The 21,801-nt window shown below is 53.0% G+C and overlaps 1 protein-coding gene across 11 annotated transcripts in view; it reads right to left on the reverse strand.

Moving 5' to 3' along the window:
* NCOR2 (nuclear receptor corepressor 2) overlaps positions 1–21,801 on the reverse strand; it is a 163,778-nt gene that overhangs the window by 107,809 nt on the left and 34,168 nt on the right. For 10 of the 11 annotated variants that reach the window (XM_048964374.1, XM_048964369.1, XM_048964373.1 and 7 more), the window contains exon 2: positions 9,381–9,592. In XM_048964374.1, the coding sequence (XP_048820331.1) occupies positions 9,381–9,485 (105 nt within the window). In that variant the 5' untranslated portion in view covers positions 9,486–9,592. Of the gene's footprint in view, positions 1–9,380; positions 9,593–20,917; positions 20,939–21,801 lie in introns of those variants that run through there. The other variant, XM_048964365.1, reaches the window with a different exon arrangement.

The raw sequence follows: 21,801 nt of genomic DNA on the forward strand, positions 1-21,801 counted from the left end.
GAGCTGCAAAGGTCAAACACACATGGAGGAGGAAGGGGAATGGTGGTTCTGTAAGGTGCATCAGGAGATGAAAGCCGGGGATCAGGTTCATCTTTTCCAACACGCAGCAGCTGTGTGCTGCCGCTGCCCTTCTGCTCTGACAGATCACGGGAAAGGGCAGGAAGCAAGGAAAGCAAACCTAGGGCCCCTGCAGCCCCTGGCACCTCTGGGGCAGCTTTGGGGAAGGCTCCATCTACTCATCTAGCAGGGACGTTCTAGCCCTGCCGTACATGCAGGCCTTACGGGAAGAAGGTCCCACACGTGGAGCCCTGTGGGACCGTGGGTCAGAGCATACCATGATGCCACACCAGCAGGAGAAGCACAGGCACCAAGGGAGTGCGACCTCATGGCCTGGCCAGGCAGAGCCGCTGCCTACAACATGCTTCTCCTATTCACATTCGTCCTGTCTTTTTAAACAAAACCAAACCCTGAGCAATACAGCGCCTGCCATCGGTGTACAAAATGCACTCGTGCCAGCTGGGAAGGCACACCAGCAGGCCTACTGCCAGGGCACTCACCTGCTGTGGGTGTACAAACGAGAATTACCTGTCCGGGAGACTGGAAGGCTGTGCCCTTGAGAGGAAAAAAGGAAAAAAGGGCTCCTGCGTGTCCCAACAGCCCTGCCTTCCCCCTCCCCCTGCCCATACAAGCCTTGCCTTCTCCTCCAACACCCTCCAGAAAACAGCTCCTGGAGCTCAGAGTTTCCTGGCACAGCCAGAAGCAGCAGGTGAGGCTCGACCTTGGGGCCAGGACTGCATCCCCACACAGGGCACCGCTGTCTGACTGCTCTGCTTTGCTCACATCAGCACATCCCCACTCAGGGCACCACTGTCTGACTGCTCCGCTCATATCGCCGCTCAGTTTTAGTGGAAGAAAACATAACCTGAAAAATGAGTGACAGGAATCAAAACTGACAGGTTTCTGTGTCCTGTGATGAACCGTCAAAGGAACCAGGGGACACCTGGCAGGACATAGGTGGATGAATTGCTCAGAAAGTTACTGCAGTATGCTCCACTGTGAGCTAGGGGCGTGTTTTTCAGACACAAACACCAGAAAGGTTTACAGGCTGCCTCCAGAAAAGACCTCGGTGTTGCTCAGCAGTGTTTTGGAGACCTGCTGGGACACAGGAGCAGACCTGGAAACCTACAGGAGCCACCAGGCAGGAGGGGAAGGTTGGAGCCCTGCTGGGAGCAGCGTGACACCGAAATGCAGCAAAAAGGTCGAGCTGTCTGTGCCTCCAGGCCCAGAAACACACTGCTCTTCGTCCTTCACACAGCACCTGGCACTGCGCCGTGCTGGAGCGCTGCCCTGGCCCAGGCCAATCCATCTTGTGAGCAAGGAACAGACGCATGAAAAGCAGTAAGCCGTATCTCCAAAGCTTCGCGTGAAGCCAGCTACGTAAAACTAGAAAAAAGACAAGGAAAATCTACATTATCCACTTTCAAACCGTGCACCTGCAGCAGTACTGGAACAAATCACCTTGAAGAAACCCAGGAGAGAGCTGCTCAGGGCTCAGCTCACGATGCGGAGGGGCAGCGCCTTTCCCCAAGGACACAGAGCAGCACGGGGCTGTGCGGCACAGAGCACAGGGACAGCACGGCGACCAGCACCAGCAGCACCTCACAGTGAGGTCTGAGCCCACAGCATAGCCCACACAGCAATTTAGCATCCAGCTGGAGCCAAGGGCAGCCTACATCATCCCAGGCAATGTCAGAAGAAGCTGCTGCAACCCCCTGGCCTCTACGGTGCGGCTGGATTCCCTCCCTTACAGCCAGAAACCTGCCCAGGGCACGCTCACTGCAGCAGGTCCCTCTGTGCAGCTCCCAGCCCTGCAGCACATGGAGCAGCTGGCTGGGCTGAGCCTGCAAGAACAGCAGCATCACCTGGACCGGACAGACACAGAGTGCTATGGTGCCATAAATCACCACGACAGAGCAATACAGCACAAGGCCAACGTTTAGATAAATAAAATGCTAACAAGCCAAAAGCGGCCTCATTAAAATACACTTCTTCACGCGGCAGACAGAGAAGGTGCCCCAGCAGGCTCCCAGCAAGCCGTCCTGCGCTGCCAGTGGGAAGTGTGATGTGCTGCACCTCCCCTGCCTGGGGCTGCTGGGCAGGGACTGGAGTGCACTCAGTCTCAAGGACTCTCTGTGTTCTTCCTCAATGCCACAGCGCTCAGAGCGCCGTCTCTCTCCTCCCCCGGTAGATTCTATCACCCCACATAACCCAGCTCTATCGGGCTCATTTAAATACAGTAATCAAACTCTCTAAAGCCAGGAGACCGAATGCAGCGCTGCAGAAAAGCTTTCAGTGGCACAGAAATACAGAAAGCCTCATGAAAAAAGAAAGCTGCTTTGTGAGAGCTCTCAGTGAGCTGCCTTACCTACTGCAGCATCTCCAGCAAATTCCTCCCTGTGCCCTCTGACCTCAGGATAACCCAGGCGCCAAACCAATGGCTGTGCACAGCTCACAGGCCGCCTGCCTCTCTCACTTTCTGTTTTGAACGCGTGCACTCACCAGCATACTTTGCTCTTCCCCCACTCACAGCTGCCTGAGCTGAGCCAGGAGAGCACATGGAGGCTGGGAGCAAAGCTGGGCTCTGCCTGCAGCACAAGGACTGGGCAGTGCTGCAGCCCCACTGAGTGCAGCCACGGTACCACTGCCTGCTCCATCCATCCCCATCGGGCCCCAGGAAAAGGAGCCTGCAGGAGAGAAGCCTGGAGCTGCTCTTGCAGTATAATAAGCAAGCTGCTGCTCCTCTCTTCCTCCTACCAGCAGAATAACAAGCGTAAACACCCAGGGCTTTTAGCTGGAAAGAGCCCACAGGATGTCCAGCACAGCCAGGCGAGCACTGCAGCACAGCTCGAGCTGCCTGCACGAGGCCTGGCCCTGCTGCTCACCACATCTCCACTTGAGAAAGTAACTAGGAGCTCCCCACTGACTTTCAGTGCAAAATAAGACCAATTCACTTAAAACCACCACTCTCCTTTTGCACTGACACCCAGCAGGAGCAGCACAGGTCCACCATGCCATCTGCCAGCTGGGCCAGCTGCTCACAGAGTGACAGAACGTCCCAGATCAGAAGAGACCCACAAGGACCATCGGGTCCAACTCCTGGCTCCACAGTAGAACCACCCAAGCCCCACGTCTGAAAGCATGGTCCAAAAGCATGGTCCAGACACCCCTTGAGCTCCAGCAGCTCTGTGTTTTGCCCACTGCCCCAGGGCAGCCAGTTCCATTTCCGAATACCCATCCTCCAGCACCTCCCCAATGAATGAGAGCCATCTCCACTCCACTTTGTACACCTTGAACTTAGCCAGAAAAAAAAAAAGAAAAAAAAAAGTTGCTTTAAATCTCAGTCTGCCAGCAATGAGCGTGACCTATTTTAGCAATAAAAGGAAAAGCTCTCTGGTGCCTGGATACCCCTTGGTGCTGGCAGCAGTTGCTCATCAGACCGAGAAATGCACTTTTGAGCCATTGCCTGAAGAAAATTCTTGCCCAAAGCCGGCTGAGGTAGGAGGAGGTTTGGGAGGAAGCTGCATGGGGACAGAGCCCCAGCACAAAGGAGCAGCATCCACCCAGGAAGCAAGAGAAAACCTTACAGAGCATCATCGCTCTTACTGATCAAAGCAGGCTGTCCCCAGGCGCTTTGCTGTCTGCCCCACATCCTTCCCAAAAGCCTGGGTCAAGCTCATTGCAGATTCAAAAAAAATAAAAACAAGTACCAACTGCTTCACAATTAGCTATACTGTTGGAGATAAGGTCAGTCATAAAAACCTGGCTGAATGCACGCATTTTTATCTTGCCTACGGGGATGCAACATGTGCTGAAAAGACAAACGCCCTCATTGTTCTGACACAGCCTCTTTGCCATCCACCTCGCAGGGCTGCTGAGTCGGCCTTTTGTTTTAGGAGGTGACCACAGTGCACGTGGCCCCTTCCTGTCCCGCACAGAGGCCGTGCTGCTGCCGGCACCATCAGCGTCTGTAGCAGCTGCACAGCAATGCATCCTTGCTGACGCCTTCTCCCCCTCCCTCTGCACACACCAGGGCTGTCAGCGACGTGTGGCTGTCCCAACTGAATGTGCCATTCACGGACAAGAAGTGACGGCGTGCTGGGGGCAGCCCCCAGCTCCCCTGGCTTCCCAGTCATCTGACCGGAGCCTGGTGCCAGGCCAGCAGCCAGCCTGCCCCCGCAGCCAGGGCCGCACGCAGAACAGCAGCACATTCATCGCAGGGCTGCATTTGAATTTCTCTCCATCACAAGACTTTTGGCTTCTTCTTTTGCCCCAGTCACGTCCCGGCACCACTGAGCCAGCACTGAGCCCTTCCCCCATCCCCATGCTGGGCACTCTGCTTCCTGCAGCCATTCTCAGCCACGAGCCTTGCTGTGGGGTGAGCAACGTGCCAAACCCCAAACATCCAACCCAAGCAATTCTATGATCCACATTGAAAGCTTCAGGTCACTTTGCTCCTCATCACTTCTCTCCCACAGCAGTCCCTCACCACACATCACCGACCTGCTGCCTTCCCACATCCCCCATTCAGCTCCCAACTACACTTCCTTACAACTGCACAACAAATTCATCAGGTTAAGGGACCTGACCCACTCACAGTTGTGTGTAAATGACAAGCAGCAGATCCCCCAGTCCTGCAAAAGGCATTTCCACCACAGGGGTTGGTGGAGCAACATGGACAGAGTCAGGCTGGCAGTGCTTTATGTCTCCAAAAGCAGCATTTCTGGAGCTCTACCTTTGCCAAACCACATATGCAGCAAGTTTTTTCTTCCCCTGTGGATTTACAACTCTGAAATCAACAAAAAGCAAAGTATCCTCTACATCAACTCATGTCCAAGAAGTAGATTAGGAAACTGCCATAAAACTGTACTTGAAGAAAAAAAGTTGTTTTGTGTAAGTGAGAATTTTCCTAGGGAAAATGAGCCCTGCTCACAGCAGCTACTGTAAGCCAGCTCCTTGTTCCTGGCACAGAGAGACAGACCCCGGGGCAGGGAATTAGGTGTTCTGTTCCTTCACTTGCATCCCTCCTGATCCTAAATCACAAAGCCAATTCTCCCAAAACCACCACTCAGCCTGACCAACCTCATGCAATACTGCACTGCAAATCTCAGGTTAATTCAGGAGGAATTATTCTGTGTTCTTATGAACTGATCATAGCAGGTAAGTTCCAAGGCAGGTTTTTGCTGCTCAAGCCTTTCCCTGGGCTGTTTGCTGGAGGCTGTGGGCTGCAGAGCTGGCAGCGATGCCCCCCGCCCGGCTGCACAGCTGGGAGCAGGCAGCTTTTTCTCACTCCTGGAGATGGTTGGAGGAGGCTCTTTGCAGGCTGGGGGATTTTAGCATTTGGCACCATAAACCCTTCCGTTCTGCAAGTTCCTAGAGCACCAACACAGACTGGCATTTTGCTTGCTGGAGATAAAAGTGTGAATAATCATTCTGAAAAAAAAAAAAAAAAGAAAAAAAAAGCCCACCACAGCAGCAGAGACTTGTAATGCCCTCCCTGTGCTTACCCACCATCGTGCTGCCACTCCCTGCCTTGTGGACACACGCCAGCTCCTGCCATCCCAGAGACATGCAGCTCCGTGCACAACAGCCTGCTGTGCCGCAGCTGCCGGGAGGAGCTCAGGCAGGGAAGGCCACGCTCCACTACCTGGCCAAGGCATCAGCACACCAGTTTGCACCAACCTCGTGCCTCTGGTTCAGATGGATGAGAAAGCGCCTGGCCAAGAAGTGAGCAATCACTCCGGCACAGGAGGTGCTTTGCAAGGTGTCAGCAGAGGAACTACAGCGGCTTACCGAGAGCTGCTGCCAGACAGGAGGGGAGGCCAGGCAGAAAGCACAAAGGCCTGTGGAAGCTGGAGCTCAGGGGTTAAGCAGGGAAGCTCATGTTTCCATCCTGCTGGGTGGGGAACAGGGCTTTGCTGGAAGGGGATGCCACACCGCCACAACTCAAATGCCAATGCAGCACGTGCATACACCCCAACTGTTCTCCAACCCTGATTAATACCTCCAGTAAGTAACAAAATACTACAAGCACGTTCAAAACAGAGGCTGCTCTGGGGTGGGGACAGCCAGCTCCTGGCAATGGCAGCATGCACCCAGACAGCAGCACAGCAAGGGACTGGGCACCCAGCGAGGAACCAGGGGCACCCTGCTGCCCCAGGGAACAGTGACCACGGAGGGGCTCCAGGGGACGTGGCCATGCAGGGACATCGATCTGTTTACAGAAAATATCTGCAGGTTGCCTGAAAAGGAATATCCATCATGCCAAGGTTTGCTTTGAGAGAGCATGAACTTCGGACACATTAGAAGGTTAACAGCGTAAGTAATGTGTTTTTTCACCTTTAGCTAAAGGTCACAAAGCATTCAAACAATTCTTCTGTTCCCAAGCAGAACATGATGGAATCAGCTGAACATCCCAACATTGAAGCTAATTAATACAGAAAACTAACATGTTTCACCTGCAGTTTTGGCTAACAGTGCTATAATCCTCTTAGGGAAAAAAACAAAACAAAACAAAACAGTTCACTGGTGATTTTTAACAGAATCTTTCTCTCTAAACTTCTGTTTGAGAGCATGCACACTTGGCAAAGTTGCTTTGTAAGCAATTTTTTAATACGTTGGAATTAAATCTCAGGTCATAAGATCCCACACTTGGTCTGCCTCCTGAGCAGCAGCTGGCACCAAATCAGAAAGGAAGAGGCAGAGAAGCAGGAGGAGACCCCAGGGCAGCGGGAGCAGCCCTCCCCACAGCTGGCACCTGCAGGCCACAGCAGCACGCAAAGCCCTGCTCACCCTGTGCTGGATCTCCTCCAGCAGCCCCTGGCTAAGCAGCAGCTCCTGGCTCTCGCTGCTGGGAGCCGGTACCCATACACACCAAGTGCATTTCTGTGAGTTTGCTTGAAACGCCTCTTTTTTCATCCATTTTGTTGGATATTCCCTCAGGTTTGGTGAGCAGCGAGCAGAAAAACACCCAGCCTGCTTCCCCTGCCTAATGCCCCTTCACAACGCCCAATCCCGCTTGCCTCATCTGTGAAATCCAACAGCTGAAATCCTTTAAATCACTTTTCATAAAGTGTCTCCAAGCCTAAAATAATGTCACGGCTCATTTCGGAGCTCAGTATTCTGCTGCACCACGTTTCCCTGGGTGCGCCCGTCACAGTTGGACTGCAATTATTTATGTCTGTTCTCATGGCATTCGCAGCCCCGCTGTGCTCAGCCCCACGTGCCCAGGAGGTGACCGGGCCGCTTCCGCGGCTGGGGAAGGAACCCAGGGCCAACAAGTTCCCAGCTCGCATGAAAGGATGTCGTGGAATGCAGCAACCCAGCACTGAGACCTAATGAGATGCAAGGCACGCCAGCGCTGGGTTGGTTTTGGCCTTTCTTACTTTCTTCCAAACAAGCTCCCACTGTGCAAACACACCCCATGACAAAACCGACCTGGCCAAGACATGCAAGCAAATACCACTGACTTCAATGGTAAAGCAGCACAGCAGCTTCAAAGCAACGGAGCTCTCCCAAGTAACCCCACCAGAGAGCAGCCCCATCCTCAAAGCCACAGCCCGGCCAGCTCCCAGCAAGGCACGGGGCTGGTGCCCCCCAGCACAGCAGGGTGTGCTCAGGGTGCATGGGGCTGGCACGCTTCCACCCAGAGGCAAGAGGATCTGCTTGGCCTTCCAGCTGAAAACCTCAAGCTTTCCTGCACCCAGACACCTACAGGGTATCGCGTAACTTCGGAAGATTACACATGGCAGTAAAAATAGCTGCTAGAAGCAAAAGCCAGCAACTTCTTCCAACATTAATAGGATAGAATAAAAACAGCATTCACTCCAGCCAGAGAGCAGGACAGGTTGCAGAAACCCAGAGCTCAGCCTCCCTTGCAAACAATTGCCCCATTCGGGTCATTCTGCTGACGTGACACTAAGGGAGAGCTGTGGGTTGGCAAGGGATGAGGATTCAATCCCAAAACCAGAAGCCACCTGCCCTCTTCTAAAATCCCCCTCCAACCTGAGCTTTGAGGTTTAAGGAGTTGTTTTTCAGTCAAGGCTTTACAGCAACAGCAGACCTTGCTCACCTGGTCACATCCTCCTGCTCAAATTTCTGATAAAAACAGAACAGGGATTTTCTTGTTGAGACAAACGTTCTCATTCCACCCACCGCCCAAATAAACACGCTCATACCAGTGGAAGCAAAACTCCTCTAGATCAAACCAGGTCAGCCTGTCTCATAGCCTGCATGAAAAGCCTCTTTGTGCTGAAGCAGGCAGACCCCAAGCAATCTAGACGAGCCAGTTAACTCAGCCAAAAGCTCGTCCTGCACCCTCTGTATGTTCCTATTTCAAAGCCATTCCAAACTCCAGCTCTGCTCTACATGCCGCTCTGCTGAAGCCCAACAAAGAGGGCAGACAGGGAAATTTCACCTCTTCGTTGACATTTCTTGCATTTCCAGGCTTTCAAGTCAAACCCTAAATTCATCACGGCAGGAGTTTCACAGTTCAATAGCCTTCACCATCAGCAAAGTAACCCTGAGACAAGGTCACCTCGCTAACTCCTGTTACATGCACCGTACCGGCTGCGGTCACCGTGCTGCAGCTCACCAAGGAGAGGGCACACCACACTCCAGCACCTAATAAGATTCATTTAAGCAGCCTGAGCTGACTAAAGCTGTTCCAGTAAGGAGAGGTTTTTTTTCTGTTAAGAGCTTAAACCTAAAGCAGTCAAACATCCAAGATGAGCAAGCAGGGATATGAGTGACAGGGCGCAGGGAGAGGCCGGATCTGGGTGAGTTAACCCAGTGCATTCAGCAAAACACAGCCAGCCCTCATCTCAATGCATGGCTTGGTCCTACAGGAGACAAGACTACACATCAAAAAGGAGGGAGGGGAAAAGCATGAGAAAAGGCAAAACGTTAAGAAAATCAGCAGAGTTCCTCCTTGCCTCACAGTACTACCACCAGACACACAGAGCAGGGCTGCTCTCCTGACCCAAAGCAGCAGCAGGTTCACCCCTGCCCTGAGGACATCACCACGCTGTGCTCTGGTTCCCAGTGGGGCTGAACCACATTCCCCTCTCTCCACCAAACCAGCTGTGCTCTCCAGAGGACCAATAGTCCTCAGCACTCGCAGGTGGTGAGCCGGTGCGCAAGGACAGCACTGCCGTAAGGGGCACAAAGGGAAGAGCTGAAAGCACTAAACAGAAGACACAGGGGAAAAAAAGGGTGAAATCCCACATCACGAGCATTTCTGTTTAACTGCCACATCTGAGACCAGCACAGAGGAACTGCTGCCCAGCACCAAGGGCAGCACAGGGAGGCAGCTCCTGTCTTACCGCGTGCGGCCGGGCGATCTGCACCGGGTAGGACATGGCGTGCGGGGGGTAGCGCGGCTCGGTGGCACGCCAGGTCTGTGCCACGGGCTGAGTAGATCCAGACATGTCGAAAGAGCAGACGTGGCGGTGGCTGCTTCCAAATCACCAACAGAAGATTAGGAGAGCCAAGAGCTCCTCTTCATCATGAGTGTGCTTTCCTCGTCGCGCAACAACTGCAAGCAAAGAGGAAAGCGGTAGATTAAAACTCAGTCGACCACAAGACAGCCAACACTGAGGCTTACACGATCCCCAAAACCTGACCGCTCTCACGGTTCTCCACCAGCCCTGCTTCCTGCACGCTCCCCCTACTCTGCACCCCGAGGTTCCTCCTCCAGCACCCCGTGCTGCTCGCACCTCCACGTGCCCATAACACGGTGCCCTCCTTCCAACCCCAGCAATTCCTGCACCCACATGAGGCAGGAGTCTCTGTCAGCAGGAGCCGGGCACCGCGCTGCCCACAGCTGTGTCACACAGCTCCGGTGCCACATCAATACTGAATCGGCCCTTCTGATTAGAGCCAGTGCCACAGAAGACACCACGGCCCAGAGGGCATTTTCACAAACTGGTCGCCCACACACACAGTGGCTTATCGTGTGTTGCAATTCCTTCTGCAGCTGCAGCACGGTTGGGAAACTAGTGGGAGAACTCCCCTTGGCCCAGAGGGAGCTGCAGGGAGCCAACAGGGCTGCAAGCTGCCCAGCTCTGCTCCACAGGGAGAACAGCGAGCCCAAGCCAGCACAGTTCAACTGAAGCAGCAGTTGGCATGTGCAAAAACCAACAATGGGTGAGAAGAGGAAAAAAAGAGGAAGAGTTTCTTTTCCTGCAAGACCACAGACCAGCCCACACTGATGGAGCGCTCGCTATCTGTGCCGGGCAGGCACTGGGCCACCTTGCTGGTTCGCCCACGTCCACACAGCCAGAAACCAAACCAAAACACAGCAACGGCTCCAGCGGCGACACGCGGCAAAGGAGATCACTGACAGAGGGGCCAAGCTTGAAAATACACCAATACATCCATTGAGGCTACGGAGGACAGAAATGCAGAGGTATCTCAATGCTGCCACTGAAGGAGCCCAGCACAGCACAGCCCTGCTGGTGCCACTGCGCTCATCCCCAGGGCACGTTGGTGTCTGTGGGCACGGGGCACACCAGGACCTTGGCATGCAGCCGCTCCAGGAGCGCTCCTGCGCTGGGGACGCATTGTTAACTAATTGTTTGAAGGAGAGGAATGCAAACAATAGGAACAGATTAATAGGAAATAAACCAGAAATAGCACAGCCAGGCTCTTTAAATCTGGACTGGTTGGTTACTACTTTTCTCAACTGATTTTGATGAGGAACAGACATTGTCTCACCGGAAAAGTATTTCTCCCCCCTGGTTGGAGTCTTGATCAGGGAATGTTTTATCCACAGACCTGCATTAGCCATTACAGTACTAGGTATGAGATTTACAATCTAATTAGAAACAGGAGAAAGCAAGAGGTTGCTGGCAAACCTGCCCCAGGATGGCAACGCAGAGCTGCGGAATCTGAGGGGAGGGTTTCCAAGCTCATTTCTGCTTCCATCCAGCAAGGAGATTCCCAGATCCATACCCAACACCTCTGTGCCTTTCCCTGCCCAGGAACATCCCAAGAACCCGCTCCAAAGCAAGGCAGGATTCCTGGGCCTGATTGTTGGCTTACACGCAGTGTAACAAGGGTCAGGGACTGCCTCGATTCCCCTGCCTGAAGGTGAGGACAAGGCACTGCCAGCTCACAGAAAGTACCCACTTACCCATCCTTACAGAAGCTGTAAGGGTCCCAGACTTCTTGAATTTAAAACATTAAAAAAAAAAAAAAAAAAAAAAGACACGCTGAAATAAGCTTAACAGAATATTCTATTTCTTAACCCAAATTAATGTTACTCAACTTGTGGTCTACGGATCACGGATGGCCTGCAGAAGACGTTAGAACACAGCCCACAACATGATGGCACAAAGCCCCATCACAAGGCTGCACCCACACAAGCACCCCCAGCCCAGGCATGGGCACAGCACTCAGGAGCTTACCCACGAGTTCTTTAAAGAATGGGCAGAAGCAGAAAATCATTAAGATGTAATGAAAACGACTTGAAGGACGTTCCTAAGAAACACACCAGCCCGCAATGATAATGGGTTTGTCTTACCCACACGTGCATGAAATTTTCTTGGACGACAGCTGACATTGGACACAAATATTTGTATGTACTGTATCTGTTAAGTCCTTTCAATAGGCGAGCCGGCCGCCTGCCATATATTTAAGGCTCTATTCAGAATAACAAAGCAAACAACGTCGGCGTCTGCAGCCCAGAAATCCACAGTAGCATTCAATCGCAGCAGGGTACGGAGGCTCTAAATTAAAATAGCAGCACAGGGTCAACAGGAAAGATCAGGCACATCCTGAGCTGCACGGTGTGGATGAGAGGTTACTCCAGCCCTGGGCTCAAAGCCTTTACCTGCACGGGATGCGCTGCCTTTGGAGAGGCACAACACGCAGGGCTGGCTGCTCAGGGAGCACAAGGGCCCAGCACTGCCCTGCTCCCGGATCCTTCCTGCAGTTGCTGCAGGCCGGGCTGCTCACAGCAAACCACCTCTCTCCTGTCTTTGCAGCTGTGGGCACAACACAACAGGTCTTCCTTGCTGGGAGCCGCAGTGGGAACGGCAGCCCCAGTACCAACCCCAGCACCAGGGGACTCCATTCTGCCCCTGCTGGCACCAAGAGCCATAAAGCAGGATTCAGGACTTGTGTTTCCAATCTTTCCAAGCTATTTTGGGCCTGGGACGGTGTTCAGCTCTGCCCTGAGCTGCCCTCTGCCAGTTTTCACAAGTGGAGCTGATACACGGGGCTCACGGCTCTGCAGGGCAGGGCTGGGCAAGCTGCCCTGATGGGATGCTCCCAGGAAAGGTCCTGACAGCCGACAGCGAGGAGAAAGAAACCCCCAGAGAAAGAGGGATCTGGATCCAGGCACAGGCCATTCATGAAACAAAGGAGTTATTTTTAAGTGTAGGCTGGAAATAGAAGACAAACAGACCACGTGAGGCCTTTGTTGAAGATGATCCGCAAAGACGAATGGAAATGCCCGAAGAGGAAACTAAAAAAAAAAAGAGCAAACCAAACAAACACAACCACTGGGGCACTGGGAGCTGAATGGGAAATGGGGCTGGAGGAGGAGAGGGAGAAGGCAGTAGTGAAGGCTGAGAGTGGCCAGCAAGGAGGGAAGCGTGGGGCAGCACAGCACAGCAGCACAGCAGGATGGACACAGCTCTGCTGCCCCCAGCAACAAGTGCTCACAGCACAGCAGGTCCATGCCACAGGTTGCAGCTTCACAGACACACACAACTTAAAATCAAGAGGGGACAAAAAAAAGAGGCAGTTCCTCACCACTGTGTGATAACGATGACTACTTCAGCCATGCTCCCAAGTACACTAAACAGCACATTAACAGCCGTGCTGTAACAACACACAGAGCCCAGGCTGCGGCGCGGGGGGAGCGCGGAGCACCTGCAAACCTTCTGCATTTATGGCACAGCACACACTGCTCATTTGGGTTTCAAACACTTTGCTTCCACCGCTGCCAAGATGGGTCCTCTGATGTCTGGGGCGCGCCGTGAGCGTTCAGTCATCTCCTCCACATCCTTTTGTTGAACAAATTACTCGGCTCAGGAGTGACACTTTTGATTATTTACATCCTGCATAAAGAGGGGAAATTCATTTTCTGGATTCCCTAAGATAAGTTCTTTGAGGCGGATCGCGCTGCTAAACATTTTCTCCTTTCACACGTTCCCAATTTCAAAGATGACAAAACATCTCCGTGTTCTAAATTATTCTTTTTCTTTCATGATCCTCTAATGATTCAGGAGTCTCGACTTCACACGAGCATCTTTGAAGAGCTCTGGCTGCCAGCATAAAAGCTGAACTGTTGTGACAAACTGCACTATTTAATGCTGCCATAGGAAGATGTGCAAAGGAGCAAAATTACCCTGGGGAACTGAAACAAAGCCTGCAAATAAATTAAATGACCTGTAAACCAAGGTACTCAGAACCGTACGACGATGCCGCGCGGCTGTGCCATGAATCAGTAAATGACAGAGCCACAGGGGCTCCCAGACCAACCCTCACCCAGCACATCCCACATCATCCTCATGCCAACCCAACAGCTCAGGCCAGTTCTGAACCCTGCACAGGGCACTCCTAACATCCTGAGGTGATTACAGGGCCATGAGTCAATCCTCACGTTGGTGAGGCTGGAATGACCGTTTGCTCCCGCACACATCTGCTGCTTTCATTCCTCCCCTCAAAACCAAGTTCCGGCTGCCATGGCCCAGAGAAAGGAGCAGCTCATTAAGTTCAGGGCAGAGCCAGGGCTGAGGTGGGAGCCATTAATTGGGCACGTTCTGCTTCCCTGTTCTGGCTAATTAACAGCTTCTGAACAGAAGGTCAAAGCCTCTGCAGTGGCACCAGAACACTTTCAACATTTGCACCAATACGCAGCAGCTCGTGGGGCAGGCAGCGTGGATCAGCATCATCAACCCATCCCCACCACGCTGCTGAGCCACGTCCCTCAGCTCCACACCTACCCTTTCCTTAAACACCTCCAGGGACAGGGGCTCCACCACCTCACAGAGCACTTTCTATCAGCCCACCCTGTTTCATGATCACTAAACTGAGATCTCTTTGTTATTAACAATTATTGCTAGCAAAAGAAAGCCCAGCTCCAGGGGTGCTGCGCACAGAGCTGACCTGACCTCATGGGAAGCTGTGACTTACTGTGCAGGATGGGAGCTCCTCCATCCTCCCACAGCTCTGCTTTCAGGGGTGTGGAATGGCTTAATTATGCCCCTCGAGGCAGGAAGAAGTCACTTGTCTTTAAACACTCAGGCTTTTATTGAGTTAACATGTTTTAACAAGGTCACAGCTCCACCAGTAAACTCTTACCCAACGGGGAATTTGCTGCTTCCCCCCCCTCACAATTAATCAGCATCTCCCATGACTTCACTCTGAGGCCGGGCTTATATGCTCTGCAGGCAAAAAGTCAAGAAAATAATACTCAAGCAGTCAGAAAAGGCAAATCAACCTTCGCTTCCTTCATCACATGAAACAAGCAAACCCACCCCACCTCCTGCAGCCCGAGTGCATCCCAGGAGCACAGGCAGCCCCAGGGGCAGCCACCAGCTGCACTTGGCAGCTTTTGCTCTTTGCCCACTTGAGCATCCCTCGGCAGCAGCTCCCAACCTCAGCATCCATCAGACAGAGCAATTTCAATTTCTCCTTGTGCAGATCTGCACAGCTTTGGCCAACTGTGCTTTCAAATCAGGACTGCTTGAGCCGGAGCGGGTTCTTCCTCCAGCTCAGATATCCCATTACACAGCTCATCCCCACGGCCAGCTCCGTGCAGCTCAGGCAGATGGAAAGCTGAACAGCTCATGGAAAAAATGCTTCTAATACACAGACAATGGTAGAAAATACAGTTTCCATCAACCTAATAGGCATTTCAGACCCTTGGTCTGTTTTATGAGCTACCATACATCCAGTCACAATTTAAAAGTTACAGATAGTTTATATGTGCTCAACCAATCATTAGATGGGTGTTCTAATAAAAGGCTCCATCAGTTGTGTGGGCTGCAGCTCTAAGGCAGCTACCAGCTTCTCAGTCACCTGCAGCACCTCTGGCCGGGTCCTTCCTCTGCTGCAGGACACCCCAGCACTCAGCCCTGCAGAACACAGCATGCCGTCTGCCAGCTGTCCACCACTCATATGTAGACTTTCATGTCAGTACAGGCTATTCACGGTCACATTTCCTGCAGGTGATGTTCAAAATACAAATGAAACACCGACAAGCACTAAGAAGCAGTCCTTTGGGACAGCGCTGGAGAATATTTAATAAAGCCAAAAGCTGCAGGCTAATTTCCCCCGAGAGTTCCCACTTAGAGCCTGTCGCAGTGAGGATCCATCACAGACAGCTCCGATTCACCCACGGCAGAGAGGAAAAGAGCCCATCTGTGGGAGCAGCTGGGGCCGCGGGCAGCCCCCAGGCCTGGGGGAGCTGCAGGGCAGCAGGGATTGCACCATGTGGCCCCATGGGGAGAAGGGAACAGCATCTCCCATCCGCAGCCCTAAGAAGTGGAGTTCAGGTCACTGTGCCTTATGCAACCGCAGCCACTCTGGGGGGATAAAATCAGCTGCTAAGCAGGATTACAAATTTATCTTCCCACAGTAGTGCGATCTTCTGCAAATAATCGTATCATGGAAATTAATGCAGAAGGTTTTTAAGAACCGGACTTCAAATTCCCAGTACAATCACAGAAATCAGAATCTCTTCAACGTGAGGGCAACACATGCCCGTGCGCTCTCCCCATCAGTTACGGTGTGGGGTCACAGGTGCAAAAAGCAAACAGACCCAGCACAGTGCCAACAGGAGGTGTGAGGGCAGACTGGGTGCCACTGGGTGCTGGGTGAGGCCCAGCAGGGAGCTGGGACAGGCTGTGCTCGGGCTCCTGGCTGCACCTTCAGAACTGACATGGTCATAGCATAAGGCATCCGGCACCTTATGAGGAGAGGAGGGATTTTTGCGCTCCTGTTCTCTACCTGGCATCCAGCAGGAGTGGCCCACAGAGTTAAGCTGGCAGAACACGACCCTATGAGCTCACAGTACAGGTACAAAGCTTTAAACCAACATGGAACTTGCAAATAACCTTCCAGAGACCACAGCCGAAATCCACAAGCCTCTATGCCTGGACTCCAACCTCGTGGGTTTGCGGTTGGATCAGAAGTGTTTCCCAAAACTGTGCTGGAAATCAAGAGCGGTACATGCAAATAACACAGTTCAGAGGTGCAGGACTCCTGGTTTCCCATGCACACAGACTGCATCGCACCCTGATGGCCCCAGCAGACAGCGGCCGACTGCTTCGTCAGTGACATCACTGGAGACTGGATGGGGAGAAGCCCCACAGCCACCCCGCTGCTCTTTGCAGCAGTACAGCAGCCATCAAGCAGATGCTTAAAAAAGGCAGAATGACGTTCAAATGACATCTATCCATAAATCAGCCCAAACCACAAACATCTGAAGAAGATTTTCACTTAATCCAATTTATTGTAATCTCTCTCTGGTTAAAATGACAGAAACGTCAGAATGGGACTTTACTCCTCTGTCAAAGCATCTCACGGTGAAAAGGAAAATAAGCAGGCGCACACATGCAGCACCACTTATTAGGTTAGAAATGTCAAAACCGCGCTGTGATTCTAAGTTCTGACAGTCACATCCACACGCTGTGCCCTTCTGCTCCCCGTCGCTTCCCCCAGGAGCGGGCACTGAGCACATGTTTGATGCTGAGCACCATCAAGGCCAGGAAAAGTCACCCATGTTCTGCTCCCGGTGACCCAGCGCTCATCTCTGCCCCACACCACACAGAGTGAAGCCTTACGACCATCAGGTATCTCAGGAAGAGGGCATCCTCCTGCTTCCACGCCAAACCGATAATCCGACCAACCAACCTTTAATTGCTTCCCTCCTTTCTCCACGTTAATTAGCAAACAGGATAATTGACTGTGCCTGGGAGTCCAGCACGTGTGTGCCCACAACCCTATTGCACTCTGTGAGCCTGTGTGTATTTTTCCTGAGCGGTCACAAAAATTAAGCCATTACCCAAGAGACTGAGAAGGCAAAAGAAAAATATCCACTGTCAGAAGCAGGGTCTTCGTGCATTATTTAACGGGAACTCCGTTGGCAAAACCGGTGTTGTTTTCATATAAAAGCTAATAGAAATTGTACCTCCAGGTGTCAAAACACTGATGGTAATTCCTGCTGCCTCAGACATCTTGATGTTTCAATTTTAGCAGTGTGAGGAGCCTGCAGGGAATCCAAGAGGGTAAAGTGCTCGTGCTCAAAGAGAAGCGGAGAGAAGGAGAGCCTTTTATTTCTTCTTAAAGGGCTCAAGGGAACAGTTCCACTCGCTGGAATTATCAGATCTGGTTCTCCTGCTCCTTCCCTTCCTTGAAAGAGGAAAGAGCACGGCAGGCTAACAAGGAGCGATTGTGTTGTGTGGACAGGAAAAAAAATCAACCAGGCTGCAAAGCAGCAGCGCAGAGACAAAGAGCAACTGCACAGGGATGGTGCTGGGGTGCAGCAGCGGTTGCCATTAGTGGGATGCTGACATGGCTTCCAGAGCAGCTGTGATGGAACATGTTTTCCCTGCACAGAAGCACAGTAATGTGCTGGACCCCTGTGCTACCTCCCACCAGCACTCTGCTGTGGATGAGCAGCACTGCACCTCTGCTACACACTGCCAGTATATGGAGCCCACAGCTGCCACCCGCAACCTGGGCCCCTGCTGTGGTCACAGAATGGCTTGGGCTGGAAGGGACCTAAAGGCCACCCAGCTCCAGCCCCAGTCATGTTCAGGGCAGCTACCTACTGTTTGCCTTTTAAAAGCAGCTTTATTTCCCAGTGTCAGCTAATGAAAGCATCTCCCAGGCCTTCCTTAGGAGAAAGGTCTTCCTAGGAGAGTGGTTAGGCCCTGGAACGGGCTGCCCAGGGAGGTTGTGGATGCCCCGTCCTTGGACGTGTTTAAGGCCAGGTTGGACGGGGTCCTGGGCAACCTGATCTGAATATGTATGTTGGTGGCCCTGCTAGGCAGGGGGGTTGGAACTACATGATCCTTGGGGTCCCTTCCAACCCGGGTGATTCTGTGATTCTGTGATTCCTTCCAGGCCTTCCCAAAGCAGCTCTACTTCTCACTCTTTCAACTCCCTGCACACCTCCCATCATCTGCCGTTCCTCTTTCTGACACAGCAAAGCTTTGATTTCTGGGCAGCAGCAGAGCCAGTGGGATCACACAGAACTGATGCAGCCCACTGTACTGCCAAGAGCAGCAGCAGGACAGTAAGAGCCAGAGGTGCACCCAGGATCCTCGTGCTGTGCAATGCATTGCAAACCAGCCTAAGTGAGACCCATGGCAAAGGCATGAGACAGTAAATATGCTCTGAGAGAAGAGCCATTCATACAGCATATACAAAACTGTGCTTTCATACCTATGCTGAATTATCCACTCCACACAGCAGCTCCACACACAGCCCAGCACCGAGCAGCAGGTCCCCAAACTTGCAGCCAGGGAGTCCCCATGGGTTGCAGTGCTCATACCACCGAGCCAAGAACTCAGGGCAGTGGGGAAGAAAACAACAGCTCAGGAATTTGCAAGCAGTTCTGCACCGTGTTCAAGAAAATAAACAATTTTTCCCTGCAGCCGCTCGGTCAGGGCCACAAAGGTCCCAGAGAGATCGTCGGTGAGGTCATGAACTCTCACACCCTGCTGAGCAGCCTGCTTCAGAAACAGCACTGAGGAAATTCCCAAAGTACATGGACACAAGAGCGAGTTCAGCCCAGCAGTGCCAGATCTGTGGCAGCCACCTCCGGCCGTGCTGAGCCCCGCACACGTGGCCCTGCTCCTCCCCCCTCACAGCTGCACCCCAAGCGGTTCCCAGCCCACGGAGCCCCTCACTCAGGTGCTGCTTACAGCCCAGCCGTGCCCCAGGGCTCCTGGCACGGCGCAGGGAAGCCGGCCGCCTTCTCGCCCCTCCTGCCATGGCTCACAATGCACGGCACAAACTTTAAGAGGCAATGACCTCATCGGAGCTGGGAAGAGGAAGGCGGGGGAGCTGGCGACGTGCCACCTTCTCATTTTTTCAAATTAAGAAAAATAATAATAATAATAATTAACCAGAGAAAGCTCATTTCACCAGGATAAAAAAGATGAAATAAAGAAATCCCATTGGACCAGGCAGCACCCAGAGCGCTGCACCCTGCAGCCACAACCCGCAGCCAGCCCCGTGCTGAGCGCAGCTCCAGGCGGTCCAACAGCTCTGCCCAGGCGTGCGATGCTCCACCATGCCGAACACACACAGAGCATGTGTGCAGACACGGGACACATGAATTCTGCACACTCACACGTTTTATATCCTCGTATTACTTATGTTACAGATTCACGCATACATTACTCATAACTGTTAAGAACAGAACATGCAGTTCATCCTGGCACGAAGCCCGGAGGAAGAGAAAAACCAAAAAACACACAAAAACCTCGCAGTAACAAATTAACTCAAATAGAGTCCAACAGTATCTGCAGTAGGAGTTAAATAGTATTAAGGATCATTAAGTTATTGAATAATTTGGTCCAGCACCGTGCATCCCCACCAACATGAGCTGTGCCTGCTCCTGCAAGGGGCATTCATTGCCCCCGCAGCGCTGCCCCAAGCTCCGGAGCTTCTGCCCGTCCTGAACATGCACAGCAGCCACAGGAAACACGTGAAGCACCATTTATCTCTGTAGAATGCATTAGATAAACCCTCACCTACACCAGCCCTACATCTTCTGTGTGTTTCAAGCTGGGGCCAAGCACAGGAGCACGGGCCGGGATTGTACCCAAACAGCACAGCACTGTATGTTGCTGCACAGAGGTGTCCCACTGTCACACTGCACTCCGACAGCAATGTCAGCCCTGCAGGCACGGGCTGAGAGCGCAACTCTGCAGCAGGTCCCCCATACAGTGAAGGAAGATGCCAGAATCACAGCAATCTACAGCTTTGATACGCTTTTTAACTGCTACAGCAAGTTTGTGGTGCATCAAAGCATTCTTTTCCATAGCCCTCCACAAACAGGCTTCCTAGTTTTACACCCAGCGCCAGTGGGATTTAACAAGACACGGTTGGAATGTGATTCTCACATACTGAAGGAGACATGAGTGGAAGGACACGAGGAACAGCTCAGCCCACACCTCCCCACCACCCCACACCAAGCCGCAGCTCTCCAGCAGGGCCCCGCAATCCCCACAGGACAGGGCAGGAGAGACACCAGCACCAGGAGCACCTCCCCACTGCCCCCACCCACAGGGAGAGTTCTGCGAGCAGTTTGCCAGCAATCACTGCCTTTATGCAACAGCCAGCACAAAAACAGCAGCTGCAAACTCCCACTGGCCTGACCGAAGTCAAAACACACCGTGCGCTGCTTTTCAGGCAAACCCAAATTGCAGCGTCGTCTGCTGACTGTTCCAGGGACGAACAAACCCACATTAATTACAGGCTAACTTTGCAATTCACCTCTCCGGAGCACCGAACATCAGCAAAACTGTCTGACTGCGCTGACAAATCTGTCTCCAGCCGGCATGGCAACGCGTGAGACCAGTAGGTTGAGAGGAGAGAAAGCAAGAAAAGAAGAAAACACACGAAAACTTTCCCCCTCTCCCACCACCTTCCCAAAAAACCACACGCTGTCCACCAGTGACGGACAGGATCTGCGCAGGAAGCAGCACGGCACGGGGACACACAGCTCATCCCCTCCAGCAAGAGGCTGCTCCCGGCCTCCAGCCCCAGCAGTGCTCCTGTGTCGCGGGGCCAAGTCCCAGTTTCTCAAAGGAACTTGTTTCTGCCGTGGCCTATTTCGGCCCGCCGCAGACAGAACGCCTCCGAAAGGAGAGCGGTGCGGGGCACTCACCCGGCAGCATCCCGCAGCCCTCCCGCATCCTGCGCGGCCAGCGTCGCGGCTGCAAAATAAATAAATAAGAGAGGCCACACAGCCTTAGAACCGAGCTGGAAATGAAATGGAAAGCCTGTAATTATTTCTCAATGCTCCTGCCAGTCTCAGCCTATAAACACAGTGGATTACATAAGTCCACCCCTCCTGTTTTGAAGCCAAAAGTATGAGCTTTTCCTCCAGCTCTGGCAGCCAGTAATAATTCCTCGTAGCCATGGTGACGCTGGCTGGCTTCCAGCAGACAATGGGGGAGCTGAAATACTGCGAGGCCTTTTTATAGCTTTGCTCTGAAACCCTCTAAAATATTAGCTATCTCCTGGCCAACCCGGCCCGACGGCCCCACGTTAACCATCTCCTCCCCATGGCGTGGATGCGGGCAGTGCGAAGGGGCTGCTCCCCCCCCCGGCCACGGCACTGCTTTCACACATCGGCAACGTTTCCGATTTAATGGGTTTGTTGACTTCTCACCACGCGCCGAAATCCCAGCCAGGAGGGACTGCAGCACAGCATCTGCAGTCAGCGCCGCGGGCTGAGCGAGGGCTGCGTCTGCTCCTGCAGCTCAGCAGGTACGTTCCTGCTGCTGTGCGAGCTGCGCATGAGGCATCCAGCGAGTTTGGAAGGAGAGCAGCCAGACAGCAAAACAACACTGGTGCGTGCCGTGCTGTCTCATGGGAGCGGGGCTGAGGCTCGCGGGCTGCAGGGAAGCACGGCGCTTCCCACGTCCCAAGGAGCTCCTCCACCTTCCTGGAGCTGTGGGAAGTGCTGGAGAACCTCCCTGTGCCTTATGGCAGAGGCACGGCAATGTCTGCCTGCAAAAACAGCCCCAGACTGCAGCCACTGTGTGG

Source organism: Lagopus muta, chromosome 17 (genome assembly GCF_023343835.1).
Source record: "Lagopus muta isolate bLagMut1 chromosome 17, bLagMut1 primary, whole genome shotgun sequence".
Taxonomy (NCBI): Eukaryota; Metazoa; Chordata; class Aves; order Galliformes; family Phasianidae; genus Lagopus; species Lagopus muta.